The sequence below is a fragment of the Lathamus discolor genome, chromosome Z, assembly GCF_037157495.1.
Source record: "Lathamus discolor isolate bLatDis1 chromosome Z, bLatDis1.hap1, whole genome shotgun sequence".
NCBI classification, from domain to species: domain Eukaryota; kingdom Metazoa; phylum Chordata; class Aves; order Psittaciformes; family Psittacidae; genus Lathamus; species Lathamus discolor.
This window is the reverse complement of record NC_088909.1, coordinates 62,171,567-62,192,815: the sequence shown is the minus strand read 5'-3', so window position 1 is coordinate 62,192,815 and position 21,249 is coordinate 62,171,567. Positions and strand designations below refer to the sequence as shown.

Here is a 21,249-nt window from a genome sequence, read left to right as displayed (position 1 = left end):
ATTCAGCAGATTATTTCAATGTATTCATTTAGATTTCTTTTAAAATCTGGATTTGGCCTATAACTCCTGACTGACTATAGCTGGCTCTGTCATTCATTTGTTCAATGGCACTTCCTTGGCTGGTGAGGGAGAAAGGAAGGCACAACTCTGATTTATCAAATCTTTTATTTTTTTGCCTGTAGTTGGACACTGAGGTTACAGTTAATCACTTTTTAATTGTCTTCTTCCTCAGCAATTTGTAAAAATAGCTGTGGTGATGGATTTTGTTCCCGTCCTAACATGTGCACCTGTGCAAGTGGACAAATATCACCTACCTGTGGATCAAAATCTAGTAAGGACTAACTGTATTTATTTTCATTAGAGATTTCTTTACAAGTAATTCTCTTTGAGCATCAACTGAAAAATAACTACAGTGTAAATTCTTTAAAAATAACCTATTATTGCGTACACGCATGTAACTTACAGTTTCGTATATCTCTAGTTTTTTATAAAGTTTGATATACCATGGGCGCATGTTTACTCTGTGTGACAAATTGGAAACAAATGTGTTTAAAGACATAAGCTGGTTTAAATATAAATGTGTGTAGCATTTTCATTTAGTGCATTTTCATAAGAAACTAAGATTGTACAGCCAACATAATGAAATATTCCAAGATGCTAAATATATTAATAGAAAACTTAAAAAACTTCATGGTTGTTTTTAAAATAATGGCTGATTAATATCTACAGCTTGGACCTCTTTGGTTACAAGAATAGCTCAATGTACACTTAAATACACAGCATATATTAGACAAAGCTCATGTATACTTTCAGACATCTCTGCTTTTATCCACATTTGCTTCCCAACGTGGTATTTTTGCCTAACACTGTTATCTCTCTGCCTGGGTTCCGCTGCAGTACAACAGTGCAGCATCAGGTGCATGAACGGGGGTACATGCATGGATGACCGGTGCCAGTGCCAGAAAGGCTACATTGGAACTTACTGTGGGCAGCGTAAGTAATTGCTCTGTTGCATCTAAACATAAATCCACAAAAGTCCTTCAAGTTAACCTTCTTATTTTAGGACGAGTAGGAAGACAAAAAAGCCAATATGCTGAAATATAATGAAATGTCTGTGAGAAATTTAATGCTGTTTTGAGGTAGAGAGTTTAGCTGAAAGTCAGTTGCATTTGTATTCCCTAAAATTCAAACTAAAAATCAAATTCATCAAATAGTTTTGAAAAATCCATTGGGAACAATGGCAGTATACATTCCACTCTCCTTTCCTTACCAGACAATCACTATTTTTTCGCTATGATGAAGTCAAGCTGCTAGGTTGAAGCATGGTTTTCTGTATGACTAAAGAAAAAGATTAAAAACTATTCAAGCTTTTGGATACCTTTTTGATTTTGCAGACAAGCTAAAAAGTCAATTGTTTGCACAGCTTTACCTATCTCATTACAGTGTTTACAAGCCATACAAATTTAGCAAACAATAGAAGTCACTGAAGGCTGCAGGGATGAAGAGAGATTCAGAGTGTATTCTGAGGCCAGCTGGCTACTAATTAGCTGAGAAATTAATTGCTTAATTAAGTCCTGAGGAACTAGAGACAAACAAAAGGCATCTCTGCAAAGAGCAGGTTGAATATTGTAAAATAAATACTTTTTTTCTCAGCCATTTTTACAAATGCTGAAGAGCAGTCTTGTGCTTGCTTTATTTCTACCTCAATAAAATTCTCTGAAATCTTGGGTAATAATTATAATACTGAAATGTGACCCTAGAGTTTCTGGCTCCTTTCTGCTAATTTTAAAGTGTTGTATCAACACCTGAATGGTCTCTGAAAGAGACATATTTCCAGTGAATAAACAAAAAGAGGATTGAATTTTCAAGCAGCAATTCTAAAGTGATCCAGAAAATCTGAACAAAAAAATCCAGAAGATCTGAACAAAATCTGGAGATTGGCCTCAGTGCATAGGACTGTTAAAATTTCAAGGAAGATTGAGTATTTGTCTTCTAAATACAGTTTGGAATGAATGTCTAAAAAATGTAAATATATTTTTATTTTGTTTTTAGTAAGATACCACTGTGTATTAAATATACTGAAGTTAATTGTCTCACTACGTTTTTATTGTCCATTAATTCATTAATTTAACACCTGAAGAGAAGTATCTTCATTTTATGAATAAGATATGCATTCTCAGTAAAAAGTAATTCAGTTTTACAGTTCTCAATAAGAAAGGTTTTATCACATTTCCCCATACCAGTATATTTTATGTTCCCCATTGTAATACGGCAGGCAGCTTCCAGAAATAGATACCTTCTCTAGGTTGCTGAGGTTTTTTTGCACTGGGTACTCAAATATGTTACAAATGCCACCTTCAAACTGGGGACATCTGTGTAGGAAAGCAGCCTAGAGAGTTTTAGACTAAAATCTCTTTACTGTTGCTCAGAGACACTTCAAAACAGTGGGGCTCTCCTTTTAAGGTGAAATGTTTTGATTTGGAGCATCTGCTAACTTGAAAAAAAGGATATATGTCCTGGAAAATAGACAAAACACTGTTTTAGTGGTATTTTTCAGCCACGCTGAAGAACTGTCTAAATTACGAATTGAGAAGATTTCAGCGCTTCGGCAGGAGGCTTTGTTCTTGATTCACACTATTGATAAATAGCATGAGTAGGTGCTCTGAAGTCCCACAACCATAAAATACCTTCTCCATCTGTATATACTGTGGATTTATACTCCCCCCAAAATGTTGTTTTTTCTCTTTGGGAACTTCTAGGAAACACAGTTTCTGAAGGTACATAAAGATTACTTAAAGCAGTAATTCTTTTCTCTTGCTCTAAACACGACTTCTTCCAGCGGTATCAACTTTGAGAGCTGATTTATCTGTCTCTCAGACACCTCAAGCCCCCCTTCATGAAAAGTTTGTTGGTGTTACGATTGAGCTGAACCTGATATGCTCAAGCTCCCTCAGAATAGTTTTTATCTGCTAACTTTGGTGATGGATGTAAGTTCTTATAATTAATGAATAGAGCTGCAGAACTGTCTAAAAATATACTTAAGTTAAACATCTACTAAGAATCTGTGCTGAAAATAGTTGAACAGCTGCTTGCAATTAGCATTACACAGGTACTAATGGAATTTGACTTGGACAATCATTACTGTTGGTGATGATGGGTAGGAAGGAGATGAGTTTGGTCTTCAGGTCCAGAAAGACTTAAAGCAGTTGATAGGAAAAATACTATTTTTGAATTTTGCATATGGTAGTCTTAGAAATATTGTTACTATAACATTTAAAACTTTCTTATTTTTGTTAATTAAAGCTGTCTGTGAAAACGGCTGCCAGAATGGAGGACGGTGTGTTGGACCTAATCGCTGTGCGTGTGTCTACGGATTTACTGGTCCTCAGTGTGAAAGAGGTAAATAAGAAAGGAAATTATGACCAGCTATATGCAACAATACAGTATGTACATATTTTATGCTGTGTATTTTTGTCTGAGCCAGTAATCATGCAGTAAATCATTTATTATTTGCAATTTTAGAAAGTGCCTTCCTTTTTAGTCTGGCAGCCGAATTTCAGATTGGTAAGTAGAAAGCTGTCACAATTTGTAGGAATTCGAGCTAATTTAGGCTGCTTATTTTGTTCATAGAATACTTAAAAGATGAGCTATTGCGCTCAGCTAATGTGAAATAATATTACAGGAAAATTGCTGATGGTATAACTCATTGTGTAAGTGCAACTAAGGACTGTTTTTCTCTATAACACCTCTTTTGTAAGAGGAACTTGGGAAGTTACTTGCTCTGGTTAGTTCTCTCCAATGGGAGAAAGTCAGAGATGAAGTGAAAAAATAACAAATTACTGTAATACTGAGATCAGTTCCTAAAACTATTCTTACATCTTACATCTTATGTACGGCTTAGCTTATAGCATTTCCATGAATGGGAGACTAAATAAAGTTTTTATTCTAAAATTTTAAGGAGAAATCCCTCAGTCTTCTTTTACGGGCTTAGAGATACTGACAAAGTCAGTTCTAGTGATGCTGACCAAAACATTTTTTACATTACACTAGGTGATTAGCACACCAATAATTAAGGCACTAAGTTCATACGTAGTGATTTAGAGTAAACCTGCTTCCATTCTCATGAAACTTTGTTCCTTGCTTTTAACAACTCAAAGCATTGTTTGAAAATGAGATTGTGGAAATACGGTAATATAGAACTGTTCTCCATTAGATATAATTGTAGAATGTGTTCTATGTACAACCCAAATTACTGTTTAGAATGGACATTTAATGAGTGGATATAGTGAGGATTCCTTGTCAAACCAATAATGCTGTACATCCTTTTACATGAAGTTTTCAGTAATAATCAAAGATGATGCTGAAGAGGTTAGCAGCAATATTATTCTTTTGTCCAAGTTGGTATGTTTATGAATACATGCTGTCATCAAAAATGGCCCTGAAGAGCTGAACAACCGTAGTGTGAGTGCTGAATACTAGCCTGCATTTTTATCTTACTCCTTTAAAATATTTAAAAGGTTATCAATACTAAAAAAGGGATGGGATCATTTGGACAAATAGAAAGTCACATTCTTAATTCACAGTGGACAAGAAACCCAGTTGGGGCAGAAGTAGACTTCTTAGATTGGTAAAATAATTAAAATCAGAAGGGGCCTTCACAGGCCATCTAGTCCAATACGTGCTCAAAGGAGGTCTAATCTGACTACACCTGTTCAGTTTTTTAACTGTCCAGTCAGTTTTTGAGCATCTTCAAGGTTGTAGATTCCACAAAATCTCTGGACAACTTGAGCCAGTATTTGACTACCATCTTGGTAAACAAAACAAAACAAAAAAAAACTCTCAATTTTGCATGTTCCAGTTTGTATTTATTTCCTCTTTTCTGATTTCTGTGAGCCTCCAAGAGTCTGGCTTCAATTTTTCTCTATCCCCTGAACAGGTAGTTGTAGGCAGCAATAAAATCCCCTTGAAACCTTGTCTTCTTGAGGCTGAATGAACTCAGGTCCCTCAAACTGTCCACTCAGGGCAAGTTCTCCAGCTCCCTGAAAAATGTGGTGCCTCTCCCCCAGACTTTCTTCAGTATCTCCACTTTTGTATTGGGGGTCCAAAACTGGATACAGTACTCTGATGCAGTCTTAGAAGTGCCAAATGGAGGTGAAGAGCCACTTCCTGGATTAAATGCTGTGCTCATCCTGATACAGCCCATGCAGCTGATCTTCTTTGCTGCAAGGGTATGCTGCTGCTTCCTGTTCAGGTTATCTACTAGGACTCCCCTGATCCTTTTCTTGGAGCTGCTTTGCAGGCAGTTATCCTCCAGCCTATGCTGTTCCATTAGATTGTTCCATCCCAGCTGTGAGACTTCCTTTGCTTTTTCCGAAGTTTGACATAACTATCCACCCACTTTTTCTAAGCTGTCATGGATCTCTGAGTAGAAGCCCTGCCCTCCAGCATTTTGACTGGTGCTCAGATTTGGTGTCATCTGCAGTCCTGCCTAGAGTGTGGTCTTGTAGCATCATCCAGGTTGTTAATGAAGGTGTTAAATTGTTACTTGTCTCGATACTCATCCCTGAGGGACTGACTGCACCAGTTTCTGGGCCTGTCTGCTGTTTACAACTCTTCTAGCCAGTAGTCCGGCCAGTTTTCCAGTCACCTTATCTATTGTTACTTACTTGGCCTTTGTCTCACTGATCACAATATCTCTAAGGGAGAGCCTTGGTCAAGTCAAGCAACATCCACAGCCGCCTTCTTGTCCTTGGCAGCAGTGACCTCATGGTTGAAAGCAGTGATGACATTTGCTGTTGGTAAGCCCATGCTGGCTGCTTCCAAACACCTTCGTGTAATTCGCGTGTTTAGAAATGGCTTCTGAAGGGAATCCTGTGGAATGCCTTGTTTCAAATTAAAGTCTGAAGTGTTCCAAGCTGAATATAACTTGTAAAAAAATCTTTACATTTGTTGACTGTGAAATGGAAATAATTTCCATGTAGGTTAAGGAAATAACTAAACCAGACAGTGAAAAAGCAGTAGTTATTTGTTCTTCCAGGCTGTTTTTATACCCACTAGATGTCACAAGCAACAGAAGAATGTAAAGGACGAATTTGTTTCTTTTGTCTCTAATAGCTTGTTGCTTACATTCTTAAAATCAGGCTTATGGACTTCTGTTCACTGCTCTTTAGATTTTTGCTGTTGGATGTTTCACCCAGCCCATTCTATGTAGTTGTTCCTTATGAACCAAGTGCCAAGGACTCAGATCTTCTATATTTTGGTTCATGGGGAATTAGGAAGCGTTATTCTGTTAAAAACTCTGTTAATAGTCACAGTCATTTTCAGAAATAGGTCTTTATAGAAAGTACACCTTCCTTCTAGATAAAACAGCAGATTACCACATGTGTCAGTTTAGGATGGATATTAAAGCTGCATTATATAGCTATTTGGAAATTGAGTTATTATAATTAAAAATTAACATTTCTGTACTTGAAATTGGAGGTAGTAAGCCAAATTTGCTTCTGTCAGTGTCACATTAATATAACAATTAAATATATATAATTCTGTATATAATATGATATGCTTTTACAACAGTGGGCAGTGTTAAATAAAATTTCACTAGTCTCTTATCTTGGCGTTGCATTTCTCATATTCAAAAAAAGAAGTTGCTGCTACTAATGTATCGTGCTATTATTCCGTTAAAGAAAGATTACTGCTGTAGTATATCTTGGTAGTGACTATAGGAAGTCTCTAATACAGGAACTGTTAATGTTGACTTCTTTTATGCTTTACATGAGCTGGAATACATGAAAAAAATACAAAAGATATCTTAAATGCCTGTTCTGATCAATAGTGATTTCTAATTTATGCTTATAACCTAATACATTTATGCTTTCGAAAAAAATGCAAAAGGAAATTATTTCTTCATTGGTTCACTGCAATAGTTGCCTATAATAGTTTACAGTCAGAAATGCCTCTGTAGTTTAATTTTAAACTGAGTTTAGCAACAGTTCATAACTCTTTGAGTAAAATTTTGTAAGTTTAACTTCCTTTGCAAGTCACAACAGAGTGGTAAGGGATTTTGTTTTGTTACTTTTTTACGTTGTTGTGCTTTAAATGCATACTTTTTATTGTTCTGTAAATTAGGTTCTTTAAATTATTTTCTTCCTAATATAGAACATATGTAGCTTTCCTTCAGATTGGAAAGGAAATTATTTATGTGATAAAACGTGACTGGTTGTTCAGCTATGTGGGCTCTGAGCAGACTAATTTCCGGGCTGGAGACAGGAGGCTGAGCAGTAACTAATGACTGGCATGATTACAGTATTTAGCTTGAGAGTTGCCGTTGGGTTAACAAAAAAGCAGGACCTGTTTGGGAGCTCATGGTTTACTTTTTCTGGTCTATACAATGACCTTTTACATTTCCTGTCAAAGACTGTTCTTTTGGTCAGCTTCTTGTCCTTGATTTGTAAACACACAAGATCCCAGCATTTGATTTTGTCTCCTTTATTATGGCCTTGTTGTTGTTGTCTTTTTGACACATGTTGAAATTTTGCTGTTGAATTTTTCCCAGTAAAAAATAATTTGGGAAAAAAAAATTGGGGAAACAGATTAAGAGACCTCATCTTCAGATTTACATATAAGTGGTCTTTTTTTCTAGCATGACCACTTCCTTTGGTTTCTCAAGACTGTCTGACCAAATAATATATGTATTTCAGCTCATGTCCTGCTATTTTTTTAATAGTTTTTCTGTGGAGGTATGAAGACATGGAAAGCCAATGATGTTTTCCTCCTTCTTCGTCATGGGTTAAAGGGAGGAAGAGGCAGTGGGAAAAGAGAATCCTGTCACTGGTGTAAATTTGCCTTCATCCCATGTAGGAGGAGAAAGAATAGTGTTCATTTACCTGTATGTAAGTGACTTATAATGGGATGTATAAAGTTTTGGACTAAGTAGAAATGCATAGCTTGGGAATAATGTCCTTTTGAAGAAGGGAGAGTATTTCAGATAAAGCTATCAAGATTGGGCTGGTGAGAAAAGAGGGAAAATGGAGAAGTATGATAACTGAACATAGCATGAGAAGCTATGGGGAGTGGGGAGCTTTTGTGTTGTTCTCAAGAAAATTGCTACTAGTGTATCTTAGCCCAATGTATTTGTTGCACCTGGTATTCCCAGTGCAAGTGTCTGGACGCTTTCTCTGACTGTCTGAATTTTGGAATTTCTGGCTATCAAAGGAGACGAGAGCCCATCCCTCATGACAGATGAAGTAAATCAGTGATTGGAGCTAATGCCCTACTACAGGTTCTTACTGAGTTAGTAGGGAAGACTGCATAGCTGCAGCCAGATAGTTAGTGGAAACTCTGTCTGCAAGGCAGCAGTTTCTGTGACAGTTCCGCAATGCCTACAAGAACTTGGTCCATGCATTTGAGAGTCCTAGGAAGGACAGCAACAGACAGTGAAGTGTCTGGTGTTGGAGAAGAGGATGTTGCAGAGGGTAGTGAAAAAGGGTTTGAGGCAGAGGGTGTAACTGAAGTAGAGGCTCATTTTGTGGGGTAGGAGAGCATACATCTAATGTTGTATTTGAGATCAGCTACCTTCATCTGACCCTTTCTGACAGGAAAATAATCAGTGATGATCTTATACATAAGGACAATAGAAAAAAGGGAGGAAAGGGAGATGAAAAAAAGATAAAAAAATAATTTTCTTTTCAAGCTGGGAAGTGGGTGAAGAATCCAATCAACAGCATAAAGTGTAGCAGGAAGTAAAAAGCATCCTCAGTGAAAGTATATAGTAACAGGCAAAAGAAGAAAGAACAAAGAAAACAAAAGTTGAAGCTGCACTGATAACACTGATTTGCACTTAAAAGTTATAAAGATATTTTTGGATAATTTATATAAATAGATTTAAGCTTATGGAGGAACTGGCACAAGTTTCTGTAGGACTCAATGCTTCTCAAATATATTTTTACTATAAAGAAAACATCAAGCTCATATTTAGTCTGTGGTGCTGCTGAAGATGCTTATGTGAGCTTAAGTGACAGTGATTAGGTATAAATGAAGCAAAGAGGGAATTAAATTCATTATGAAACTACACTTTCCTCTGAAAGGTATTCAAATGATGTTTTAACTTTGTACAACTTTTCTGTATCTGTTGATGGTAGCATTACCATGAGAAGAAGTAGTGAAAACTCTTTTGGGATATATTCAGATCTTGTATGTGTATCAGGTCTTACCCCTGTAATCTCATAAACTGCAGAACTTTTTGCCGTGCAGGCTGTGGCAGGTTATGTTCAAGAGCTTTCCTGTCTGCCAGCCATGGCATACTGTTGCATGAGAGGTTATAAAAAGACCTGTACTTTTTCTCAAGTTGCTTGGTTCATTTTTGCTGTCCCCCAATGACTGTAAATTTTGGTCAGGTGTTTAGCAGCAAAAAATATGCTTTTGATCAATAAGCTCTTCTCTTTTGTAGGAGTTGTGGGAGTATAACTTTATGTTGTTGGGTTTTGTTTCATAGTGGCTACTATGAGCCTGAACTGAAATAGAGGTTCTTTATGTAGCATGTGTGTGTATGCATAAGTGGGTCCCTGCTCTGAAGAGCTAACCAGACAAAGGAAGTATTATTACTATATTCCCTGCCCCCAACACAGGCTGTAGCACATGAGGTTGCTGCATTTTGAAGGCTGGGCAGGGAAGCTTCAACAGACTTAGCAATCAACAAGATAATCCTGGGTTTCAGTCTGAGGTTTTAACTAGGGAAGTCATCCTGCCTATTTTTTCAGGTTGTGTAAAACTGTTAAATTTTGCATGCTGCAGGAGTGAGTATAAATGAAAGTGCAGGGCATTTTAGTAGAAGGTGGGAAGAAAGGAAGACAATGAGGTGAAATAAAAAATACTTACTAAATACTGCTTTCATATATCAACCAGCATTCTTCTTTTCTTCTTGCCTAAGAGCAGTGTGTCATGGTGTCTTTTACATTTTCTTTTTTTTTCATGTTCAGTAAATGGAATACTTACCTCATGAACACCAGTTAAACAAATTTTAGGTCTGCTTTTAGCCATTGGAAAGTGGAGCATGTGATACTGAGATCTTTTGCAAGTTTGTAAAGGAGACATTCAGGGCCTGTTGAGTTAAGAAAAGATAATCAGCTCAATGTAGCATATTTTTAAGTACATGGTCCAGTTCACAAGGGGTGTTTGTTACTGCTGGCGTAAACACAAGAAAAACATCATCAACTTGAAGTCTAATTAACTAAACCCAATTAATTTTAGTCAATTTAACTAAGAAAGTGGTAGTTTAAGGCTTTATAAAATGTGGGTATTTCTAAAATTTTCAACTTTCATCATGCTTTTCTACTTACTTTATTTTCTAAATTTTCTGTTAAAAAATGTTTGTCAGCTTTTTCCAGACATAGTGGAAAGTTGATTATAAACAAAGTGTCAGAGTGGTGGTAATATTTTTAAAAAAGCTTCAGTTTAAAATAAAAAAGCATACCTTTAATTACTTCAGGAAATAGTAAGAGGTAACAATTGCAAATACCTGCAGTAATAAAAGGTAAAATTTTATCTGATGGGTAAGTACTTTACTCAGGAAAATAGGTCAGATTATCTGTGCTAGAAGAACCTGATAGTTATTTTCATTGTTCGAGACAAAAGGTTTCATCAGATGTTTATAATACATACAGTTAAGTGCAGTTCCTGTTGAGTGAACTCTTCCTTCTACAGCTTCAGAGCTGCAGATACTTGTATACATCAGTCTTTGACAGATTACAGTGGTTCTGAAGGGCAAATTCAGAAAGCTGCTTTCATGCTCTTAAATATCAAGAACTACTAGGATTACAATACTCTCGTGCCACATTACCTGCTTTTTCCATCCATCGTTATCTCTGGTGATAAGGTTTTCAGGCTTACCTTCACTATCTTTCACAAGCTGATAAATTGCTATCTTAAACGTTAAAAACTCCTCAAGATGTCTACAGAGAATATTTTTTATTTGTATCTGATTTTTGCAGGTATCTGAAAATTTCTTTGTGTAGAAGATTTAACATTTTGCAATTAAAAAAAAAAGGATATGAGTAAGCTGAATATGCTCTTGGCAGTAGTGATAAAGTATAACTAAAAATTTAGCACCTCTTTCCTTTTTCCTTCTTTTCCTTTCTTTGTATATTTCAGGATGTAATGATTAGTATTCTTTACCTCTAGCCCATTTTCCTCTTGTTTCATTATTTAAGTAAGTCTGTTACATAGGTATCTAGCAATGGGCACAGCAAACAAGTCACTTTATGCTGGAGTGATAATAATACATAGCAGATACTTGTAAGCTACTTTTATAACTCTCGCAGTGAGTGCAGTACCTGTCGTCTTTGAATGTGAAAGACCAAAGCTGGTTATGCTGTTTCGGAGAGAAATTATACAGTCATTTTGGTAAGAGCTAAAGTCCATGTCAGGGATCAAAGTGGCATTGTACTAATTGACTGAACGAAGACAGTCTTTGGTCCAGAGTACTGGTGGCCTGTTATTGCAAATGAGAAAAGGGAAAGATTGCTCAGTATGGGCCTTCACAGGAAGCCAACAGTAGTAGGGAATTGTACCTTGTAAAAGGAACATGGTGAGAATCAGTTCCTTCCTTTCCTTTTGTGGAGAAGTCAAATCTTGAAGGAAACAGATTGCTATGGGTACCCTTAGTTCTGAGTTACTTCTGCACAGCACAATTTATCATTAGGAGCCTCTGCCAACCTCCCAGTTTCAAAGGCGCTGAGAAACTGTCTGGAGGACTGTAGAGCAGTTACAATTAAAAAACCAAAACCAAACCAACAAAACAATGGCAACCCCACCACCACCAAAAAAAAAAAAAAAAAAAACACCAAAACTAACCCAACCAGCTAAACCCCAAAATTTGAAATTTGAATAACACTGTTTCTATCCATAAACAGTAGGCAACACACACACACACACACACACACACACACACACACACACACACACACACACACAAAAAAAAGGTAAAAATCCTTCAGTGAAGCAGCCTTGATACTTTTAAATGTAGCTGGTTTTGAAGCATTTTAAATACTCAATACTTTTATGTTTTTACAGGCATATGACAGATAAATATTAAAGTGTTATAGATGTAAGATTGTGTATAGATTGCACATTGTGTTAGAAATAAAAGCAGAAGTTTTATGCCTTTAGGTCTACAAAAGGAAGATGAAAATACAGATTTGAATAACCTCTTTGAAGGACCTGAGAATTTTCATCAGAGTAAAATGGAGCTCTCCTGCAACTCAGGCACAGGGAAAGCTTCTTTGCTTCAAGTCAGGGTTTAGAAGGGGAGCACTGTAGCTATCCTGCCCCAAACTATGAAACGAAAGAAAGAAGTTGTTTATACTTAGGGCAAACAGATGTATTTTCTTCATATATGTATTTTTCAAATCTATATTTGAAAATTAGTGTTTTCTGTTACCTAGAGGAAGAAAAAGTCCAGGAGAGCATAAAATACTGGGGTTTATGTTTCAAGTAAGTCTTAGACTTGGTTACGTTCTGCACCTAGAGATTGTTTTCTGAAAAGTAAAACAAGGGTCTCATGTAGTAATGGACCAAAGTCATGGGTGGGGAATGGTTGAAGTGGAGAGGGGAAGATGATGTGTTGGGAAAATTCTGTCTCCTTCCTTCCTCAGTGAAAATTTTACTCTTTCAGATGCATTAGAATATTACTTTTGTTCTTCTTCTTCTGTAATTGTTTGAGTCTACAGTATAGTTACAACTTTTTATGGTCTAGTAATGGTAGAAGAAAATGGTGATGTTTTCAGGCAGATATTACTGTAGAAATACTGTTTTGTAAATACCTGTGTTTGACCTTATTTTAAATGACTTATTGCAGACAAGATTTTTCATTATTTAATTGCTACCTCAAATTAGACAACTAATAGCCAGTGATATGCAGAGTGTTCAAAGCATGAAAAGCCCAAAAGAACAAGGGAAAACTCAGTGGAAATAAAAAATAAAACAGGAGCTGAAATATTCTTTCTGAAGCAACAAGCTGTTGAAAACAGTAAAAGGAAAATAGTCAAGAGTGAAACTTAAGAGAATAAAAGCAGCATGGGTAAATGGTAAAATCTGCATCAAACAGGGATTGACAAAAAGCATTTTGATGAGCCCCATGGAAAATGAAGACATTAGCGCTTAACATCAATTCATAGCCAAGTTTCAACATGTTGTCGGTCCTCAGTAGAGGAGCTATGCATACTGTAGCGCTATCAGCACATTTGAGAAAGCTGTAATAAGGTATTGGCTGGAAATCTTGACTTGCTGCTAAACTTGCTGAGGTGTTATAATCTGTGCAACCAGGACTTTGGATGAATTTCAGGAACAGAGGGAGGGATATCACTAAGATCAGTTCTTACTGATCTTAAAGCTAAAAAAAGAAGTAATAATAATCCTTATAAAGGAAATATTACTAGAAGTGTAGTGGTATGGGTCTGCCTGCTTATCTCCGAATCTTCTGCTGCTCTTTGTGCTCCATTAAGTGCACTTACCTCACAATATAGCTTTGGCACTGTGACAGTCTTGCTTTTTTTTTTTTTTTTTAGCATTCCTTGTGTGTTGGGGGTTTTTTGTGTTTTTCTTTTTTATTGTGGCATGAAATATGTTTAATAAGAAACTATTAAATATTTAAGTGGCATTTTATTGGACAAATTACTATTGTAAATACTGTGTCATCTTCTGATTCAAGAAAACATTTCTCGAGGATTGTGTTTTGCCTGTGCAGTTTAACATGCAATGCAGACTTTTCCCATATGTGCACAGCTTTGTATTTTTTTGTGACCTTTCAGCTGATTTTCAAGTAAGGTGTGGCATACGTTATTTTTCCTAAAAAAAAATGGATAATGGCAAAAGATTTTCTCATTCCAGTCATCATCTTAATGAACATGGTCATCTAGTCTTAATCAGGGTGAAGGAGGGATACAAAATTTTCCAGTCTGACAGCCATGTACGGTCTCTGCCCGGTTTCTTTTTCCTCCTGGGAGGCAGGTGTGTAATACCATTTAATGTGAGTACAACATTACAGTAGCTAATGTTGTCTACCAAAAAAAGCTATGTTACCTCTGTCTCATGTTATCCTGATTCTTAGCCTGATTTTTGTAAGTGCTGAATAACATTTCTCTTGCTGGCTTTAGTGGGAGCTCCAGGTGTTTCTTGGAAATCAGACTCTAATGTCGCTAACAGGCTTCCAAAATACCTCAAATTCATTATGCTTTCAGTAAGTGCAACTCATCTAGGAAAAATATGTTTGTAGCTGATGTCCAGATCTCTTCACACCTTAGAACTCTCAAATTAAGCTTCTTCTCATTCAGGAATCTTTCTCATGCCTTTCTCGGTAGCAATAAGTCTCTGGCTTCAGCAAAACAATTTCCAGTCATGCCTAAAAAAACACTTCTCTTTACTGTCATTATATTCAGCCCTGTAGCCTGCTTTTTCCTCTCTGTTCTGTGCTTTCTTCCTAATTATCCTCTCATGCTGGGGTGAGAAACAGTAGCCTATTTCTATTACCTTCCCTATACTTTCAGTTCAGGTGTCTATTTCCAGGGTGGGTGTCCCTGGCTGCATTCCATGGTGTTTCCTCCGTCCCTGGCTGTGTTACCTGAGAATCTGCAGTTTTTGTGTTAGGACTGACCATAAGTGACCTTCATGTGCAAGTTAAAATTTTGCTCTTCATCTGCTTGAGGACCTTGAGCTGTGTCTCCTTTTTGCATCTGAAACTGAAAACCTTGTTTATATGCTAGATTAAAGAGGGTTTTTTTTTTTTCTGATCTTTTCAGCCTTTGTGCCTTGTAGCATAAATGATGGGAAAAATACAAACAGAGAATCCTTGTTAAATTTTGATCCCATTTCAACCAGTTTAATTGATGGATCATGCTGTAATTTAACTTTTTGAACATTGTACTACAAGAAACATCATGTACGAACCTCACACTTAGCAGTCTGATGCCCCAAAACTTTCATTGCTTCTGAATACTTGTAGAATGCGATCTTAATCTGCAATATTTATGGTAAATGGAAAGCTTAAGCAAGGCCTCCCAGCTAAACCAAAAGCATCTGAAAAGAATAAAATGTAACAATGGAAGAGACATTTTCCAGTACAGAAACTGTATCATTTGAAACTGTAAGATGTTTTCTTTCCTGAGAAATGGGGTGGTTTTTTTTTTTTTTTTTTTTGAAACCCTGGCTGATTGAAGGTTGCAGATCAGCATCACAAAATTAAATCTTAGATGTTACAATTTAGGATCTAATGCTTCATTGCTTCATTTATTAGGTAAAGAATTCCTTTGGTTATTTGACTAGCATTTCCACATGTGATAATTTAGGTACATATGTGAAAAGATGTTCCCTCTCCAAGTTAGAGTTAAAGCTCATAATACAAAGTTCTTTACAGACAAATATTTAGTTTCAATGTAATTTTCATTCCTCTTGTGGTTTTGTAGAACAGGATTAATGTTTCTGTTTTCAGCCCTCTTTTCAGACCTTTATGTTTGCTTATTGTAAATGCAGAGCTGTGCCACTTTGTTTAGACTCTTTTTAGACTCTGGACATGGTCAAGAGCTCTGAGGTTCCCCAAGGCCATCAGAATCTTGCCAGAGGAAGAATTTTCACTGCTGTGAAGTGACTGATATTCCTCCTGTATAACTCTTTGTCTTACACATAGAAAAGGCATTTTTGATCAAGGCAGAAGGGGCTTTAGTAAGTGATGTCTGTGATTCCTGACAGTTGCTGGAGCAATCAGTCTCACTTATAAACCAGAATAGGGAAGATGATTAATGCTGTTTTAACTTTGTGACACATCAGGTTCAAAAAGCCAACATCATGAGCATAATAAAGCTACCTTTTTATCTACTCATGACAAGGTATCCTAGATACAGCTTGAGTGTGGCACTAGGAATAACTGGAGTTCTGTGTTCTTTTCTGCCTAGGGAATCACCTTCATTTCTAGTAGAATTTCTTAGATGATGAAAACTTCTATAGTTTGATGAGTATATTTAGATAACTTTTCTGTTGTTTTATATTGCAAGTACGCATCTTTAGTTAAGCACAAATCTGACAAAAGTGGGTTTTTTTAGGTTTTTTGGTTGGTGGGTTTTTGTTTTTTTTTAATTTTTTTGCTTGTTTTCAACTTGAGACAGTAGCTTTTAAAGTAGGGTAGTTTTCTTATGGTGTGGTTGTATTTCAGTAAATTTCCTTTTTATTAATACCATTACATTCCAAAGGTGTAATTTTACTGCTTCACAGTATTATGTTTTTACAATTCTCTACTGTCTCTGTTGCCAGTCCTCTGCCTGAAGTTACTCTGCTTAATGTCTAAATCAAGCATACAAGGTTCAGAACTACAACAAACTGAACCAGAAGCACAGTTGTGATGCATGCCTATTTCTAAAATACAACACCATAACAAGCAATATTATTTTTTAATGCTTTCATGCTTTGTGGATTTCAGATTTTGTGGGTACTTAAAAAAATACAGCAGCGTGATGTTTTTCACTCTGTGTCTCATCACACTTTAAGAAGGTGTCCTGGGTTCAGCAGTAGCAGTACTAACAGCATTAGTGTAGTAACAGGACTGCACCAGCTACTAAGAAGGAGAAAAATGCTACTGCTGAGCCCAGGATAGAAGGAAAAAAAATATATAGGAAATTGCATAGGATGGATTAGGTGGGGACTGCCTATAAAAGAGGTAAAAGAAGCCTAAACCAGAAAGTTGTAGCAAATCCAGCTGTAGTGAAATGTAGTGGAAAGATTTCTATTCATTTCAGCTGGGTTAACTAAGGCCTTCCAAGGAAGAGAGGAAAATCATTTGAATACCCTTGAAAAGCTTTTCCTTCTGTGCTGGTTTCTAGTAATATCTGAAAGTACAGTGGCATGTAGACACTGGTTAAGCACACTTATGGAGGTGCCTTTTGAAGGAAGGGCTGGAGGGAAAGATCCCTTTCACTAGATTAGTTTACGTAGCTAAACAAACCAGACAAACCCTGAGTCTTTCAGATGTGATAAGGGCACACAGATCCCGATTAATCCTCCATTTTTCAACTGTTTCCACTTTAAAAAAATCTTGCCTTTCTGTATACATTTTAGTATAAAACTATATATCTAAAATAAAAAGCTATAGTAGTGCATATTCTTACAAGATGCTTTTCCAGTCAAAGCAGTCAAGAAATCCACCCATCCCACCAGAAGAGTGTGAAACAAGAAAAGGTAGAAATTTCCTAATAATGAAAGTGATGTGGAGGATTAGTGTTTGTCACTTGAACTTTTTAGCTCTAAGGGTTTAATTGATACCTCGTATTTATAGAATCATAGAATAGTCAGGGTCGGAAAGGACCTTAAGATCATCTAATTCCAACCCCCCCTCCCATGGACAGGGACACCTCACACTAAACCATGTTGATTTTAATGTTTAAAATCATGGCAAGAAATTTTGAACCATGCTACATTAATGAATTGTTAAATTGAAATTGCTTCGTAGCAGAAGGGGTCATAGACAAAAAACCTGATCAAAAGAAAGAAGCAAACATAGGTCTTTATTACTTGTAACAAAGGCAATGAAAATTTCAAATTATTTCATACTTTGAGTACACGTCAGAGGTTTATCCCTCTCCCCCTTTTTCCCTTGCCCCCTTTCCAGCCCCTCTCATTTCTTTCTCTCTCTCTCCCCCACCCCAGTATTGGTAGCAGATTTCCAGTAATTTGCATGTGTCTTGTCAGTGTGGTGTTGAAAAGATTGTCATTTGGAGGAGAAATAGGAAGTGTAAATTAAAAACTCTTACACATCATCAGTAGTCTTAAGAATCATTAAACTGTTCAAGCTTGTGTGTTGTATTCATAGCGTTAGTTAGGTCATTTCTCGGGGTGTTTCCAGCGATTGTAGTTTTGATAGCTATATAATTGTTCCCAAATTTCAATGTATATAATTATATATTATATTATATATTTAATTATATATTAAATTCTTACACAGGAGTCTCAAAGCAACCGTAGTGAAGATACACTAACCTGATGTACTGTTGACAAGGTTGTGTATGTGTTATTATATATGTTTATATATGCATATATATAAAGATGATATTTTATATATTTTTAATGTAAGTAATATCAATGTATATGTGCATACTTTTATAGAAATAATTACATATTTTATTTAACTGCTGTCATGTAGAATGATCTCACTCCTTTAATGCCCACAAACACTATTGTTATATTGTTTTACTGGGGGTGTCTGTTGTATGCATGTTCTGTGTACACAAGGGTACCAAGTTAGAGCTGAGAGAGAATGAAAAGAGGTCTTTGAATACTCCTTTGTCTTCTCTAATATTGTACTGGGGCTTAATGGTTGGGTGAGAAATACTGTTTAATAACACTTGAACAGTTCTTCTCATGTAAACTTGAGTTTGAAATACAAGAAAGGGAAAGATTTGTTTGTTTACTTCCCCCTTAAAGGGCATAGTCATTCACTGTAAAACTTTTATTTGCTTTTATTAATAAAAAAAGGAGCTTAATGAAACTGTCTAAGTGTTGAGCTGGAAGGATGAGTGTGAAGGACACATAACCCTGTGTGGCTGTGTGGTTAGGGCTAGACAGATGCAAGTTATTTAGAAATATTTTTTTTTCCTATTTTCTTCTGTGTTTTTTTGAATGTCCTGGTATGTTTCACTATGTCTCTTCTGCTATCAGCTTGCTGGCAAATTTTGTGCTCAAGGCCAGAATTTATAAAGTGTAGGGGCTCTGAGCAGTTGGCAGATCTAGTCTTTGCAAGTATAGACTTTCAAGTATCTTTCCCATTTACTTATAGTGAGGATGAAATACGTAGGATGTACGCCTTTCCTTCTTTGCCATGACTTCATTGTCTTTCCCTATGTACAGCCTTCCCCTCTCATAGAGCACCATTCACAAGGGTGATAACATGCTGTAGTCATCACTCTTTCTGCTGACAGAAAGATGAGAATCTTCTGTCTCTCCAGATTCCAGGGAGCAGCTGAAGCCAATGAAAATTGACTTTTTAGGTTCAGTACTGCACTACTAAGTCTGGCAGAGATCCCAGATAAGCTATTGGGAGTTCCGATTAGAACAGAATTTAGGTTTAGGACCAATATGTGCATTTAAACGTAGATCATCTGGTTTTGCTACCCAAACAATGCAGCACTGAACTGCTCTGTAAGAACTGAAAAGGGAAAGTGAAAGGTGATAGAATGGCTTGGGTTGGACTGGAAGAGACCCTAAGACCATCCAGCTCCAACCCCCTGCCATGAGCAGGGACACCTTCCCCTAGACCAGGTTTCTCAAAGCCCCATCCAACCTGGCCTTGAATGCTTCCAGGGATGGGGCATCCTCGAAGTGTCTGGGCCACCTGAACCAGTGTCTCACCACACTCACAGTAAAGAACTTCTTCCTAATATCTAGTCTAAATCTACTCTATTTCAGCTTCAATCCATTTCCCCTTTTCCTGTCCCTGCATATGCTTGTAAGAAGTCGCTCTCCAGATTTCCTATAGGCCCCTTTTAAGCATTGGTAGGCTGATACAAGGTCTCCCCTGAGCTTTCTTTTCTCTAGTCTGAACAACCCCATCTTTCTCAGCCTGTCACCATAGGGGAGGGTGTTTCATCCCTCTGATCATCTTTGTGGTCGGTCTCTGGACTCACTTCAGCAGGTCCACGTCCTCCTTATGTTGGGGGCCCCAGAGCTGAACACAGTACTTAGGTAGGATACATAGAGAGTAGAAGATGTTTCTGTTACTTAGATTGAAACAGTCTAAAAGTAGGCCTCATGTAACTGGTGAAAACCAGTTTGGTCTATGAGAAACTTAACATGAGCCAGCAGTGTGCGCTCGCAGCCCAGAAAGCCAACCGTATCCTGGGCTGCATCAAAAGGAGCGTGACCAGCAGGTCGAAGGAGGTGATCCTGCCCATCTGCTCTGCTCTCGTGAGACCTCACTTGGAGTATTGTGTGCAGTTCTGGTGTCCTCAACATCAGAAGGACATGGAACTGTTGGGACAAGTCCAGAGGAGGGACATGAGGGTGATCAATTGTTCAATTTAAAACTAATTAAATATGAAGGCTTAAAGTTCTTTAAATTTGATCTGCTTTAAATTTTCAACCGTATCTATCTTAATAGGCATTCGTTATACAATTGCTTAAAAGCTATAAGTATTCTGCTAAAATTATATGGAAAAGAGTAAGCCAGGTATTACCAGGGGTAGTTTATTGAAGCCCATCCAGAGTGTGTTGTGCTCAGGCTTGCAAAATACCGGAGTACCAAAAATAAGCTGGTTTATACCACCCCAGAGTAATGGCTTGCTATGTGACAGCGGTTATTGAGAGATGAATCCTCTGAATTAACTCATGTCCTATGTTTTGATTGTTAAAATATACACAACTTTATAGTGTCCCACTGAAAATACTGTACTAGCCAAAGAGGCTAACCTCCAAAGCTTTTTTTTATTTTGCTGAGCAAAATCCAAAGATCTGAAGAAGATGAAACTGTGGTTCTGCCTCTCCATAGAAAAGACTTCTAGTAGATAGTAGCTGGCTGGGGTTTTAGTTCATTATCAAACAGAGTATCGGGGTAGTCTAGACAGTCATCTGGGGGAGTGCTTCCTGCAAGCTTTTTTCCTCCTAAGAACACTGTGCAAAACAGTTGTTTTTCTTACATAGATTGACAGTTAACAACAGTGCATTCCAACTGTATGTCTGTGGTTTTAATAGGGTTTCTGACTGCTAAGGCTTTTTGCATGCTTTTCATTATTTACATAGGAATTAGTCATGACTTTTTTTCCCCTCCTTTTTTTGTGAGTATGGATGCATTCTGAAGGCCTTCCTAAAATGGCTGCTAAAAAGAATACAGTTATAGGGAGAGACTCCATGTTTGCAATCATTCACTTCTACCTAACTTCAGCAGAGACTACATTGTGTGTTACAGTGCTTAACCTTGTTCTGACACTTTGTTCTGACTCTGGGCTGTGGCCAGCTTTGGGCTACTATGCAAATATCATCTCCTTTTGTGTTTTGCTTCTTATTTTCGACCTCACAAAGTAGTACACAGATTTCCAGAAGGTTGAAGAAAACATTATACTGCTTCTCCACCTACCACAAAAGTTTCAGTTACATTTAGCTGCTTTTAAGTTTTGCAGCTGTAGAAAACTGTACATTTGACCTTTGAATTGTCCTGCCTGCTCATTTGCACTCAGCTAACAAAAATATGTCCCAACATACCATGGTAAGATCAGAGTGTGGACC

The 21,249-nt window shown here is 37.0% G+C and overlaps 1 protein-coding gene across 1 annotated transcript in view; it reads left to right on the top strand.

The window, feature by feature from the left end:
- The window catches only part of FBN2 (fibrillin 2), a 159,974-nt gene that overhangs the window by 4,261 nt on the left and 134,464 nt on the right, over window positions 1–21,249 (top strand). Inside the window, exons 3-5 of the mRNA XM_065662467.1 lie at window positions 233–331; window positions 898–993; window positions 3,304–3,399. Coding sequence (XP_065518539.1) covers window positions 233–331; window positions 898–993; window positions 3,304–3,399 — 291 coding nt within the window. The remainder of the gene's footprint in view (window positions 1–232; window positions 332–897; window positions 994–3,303; window positions 3,400–21,249) is intronic.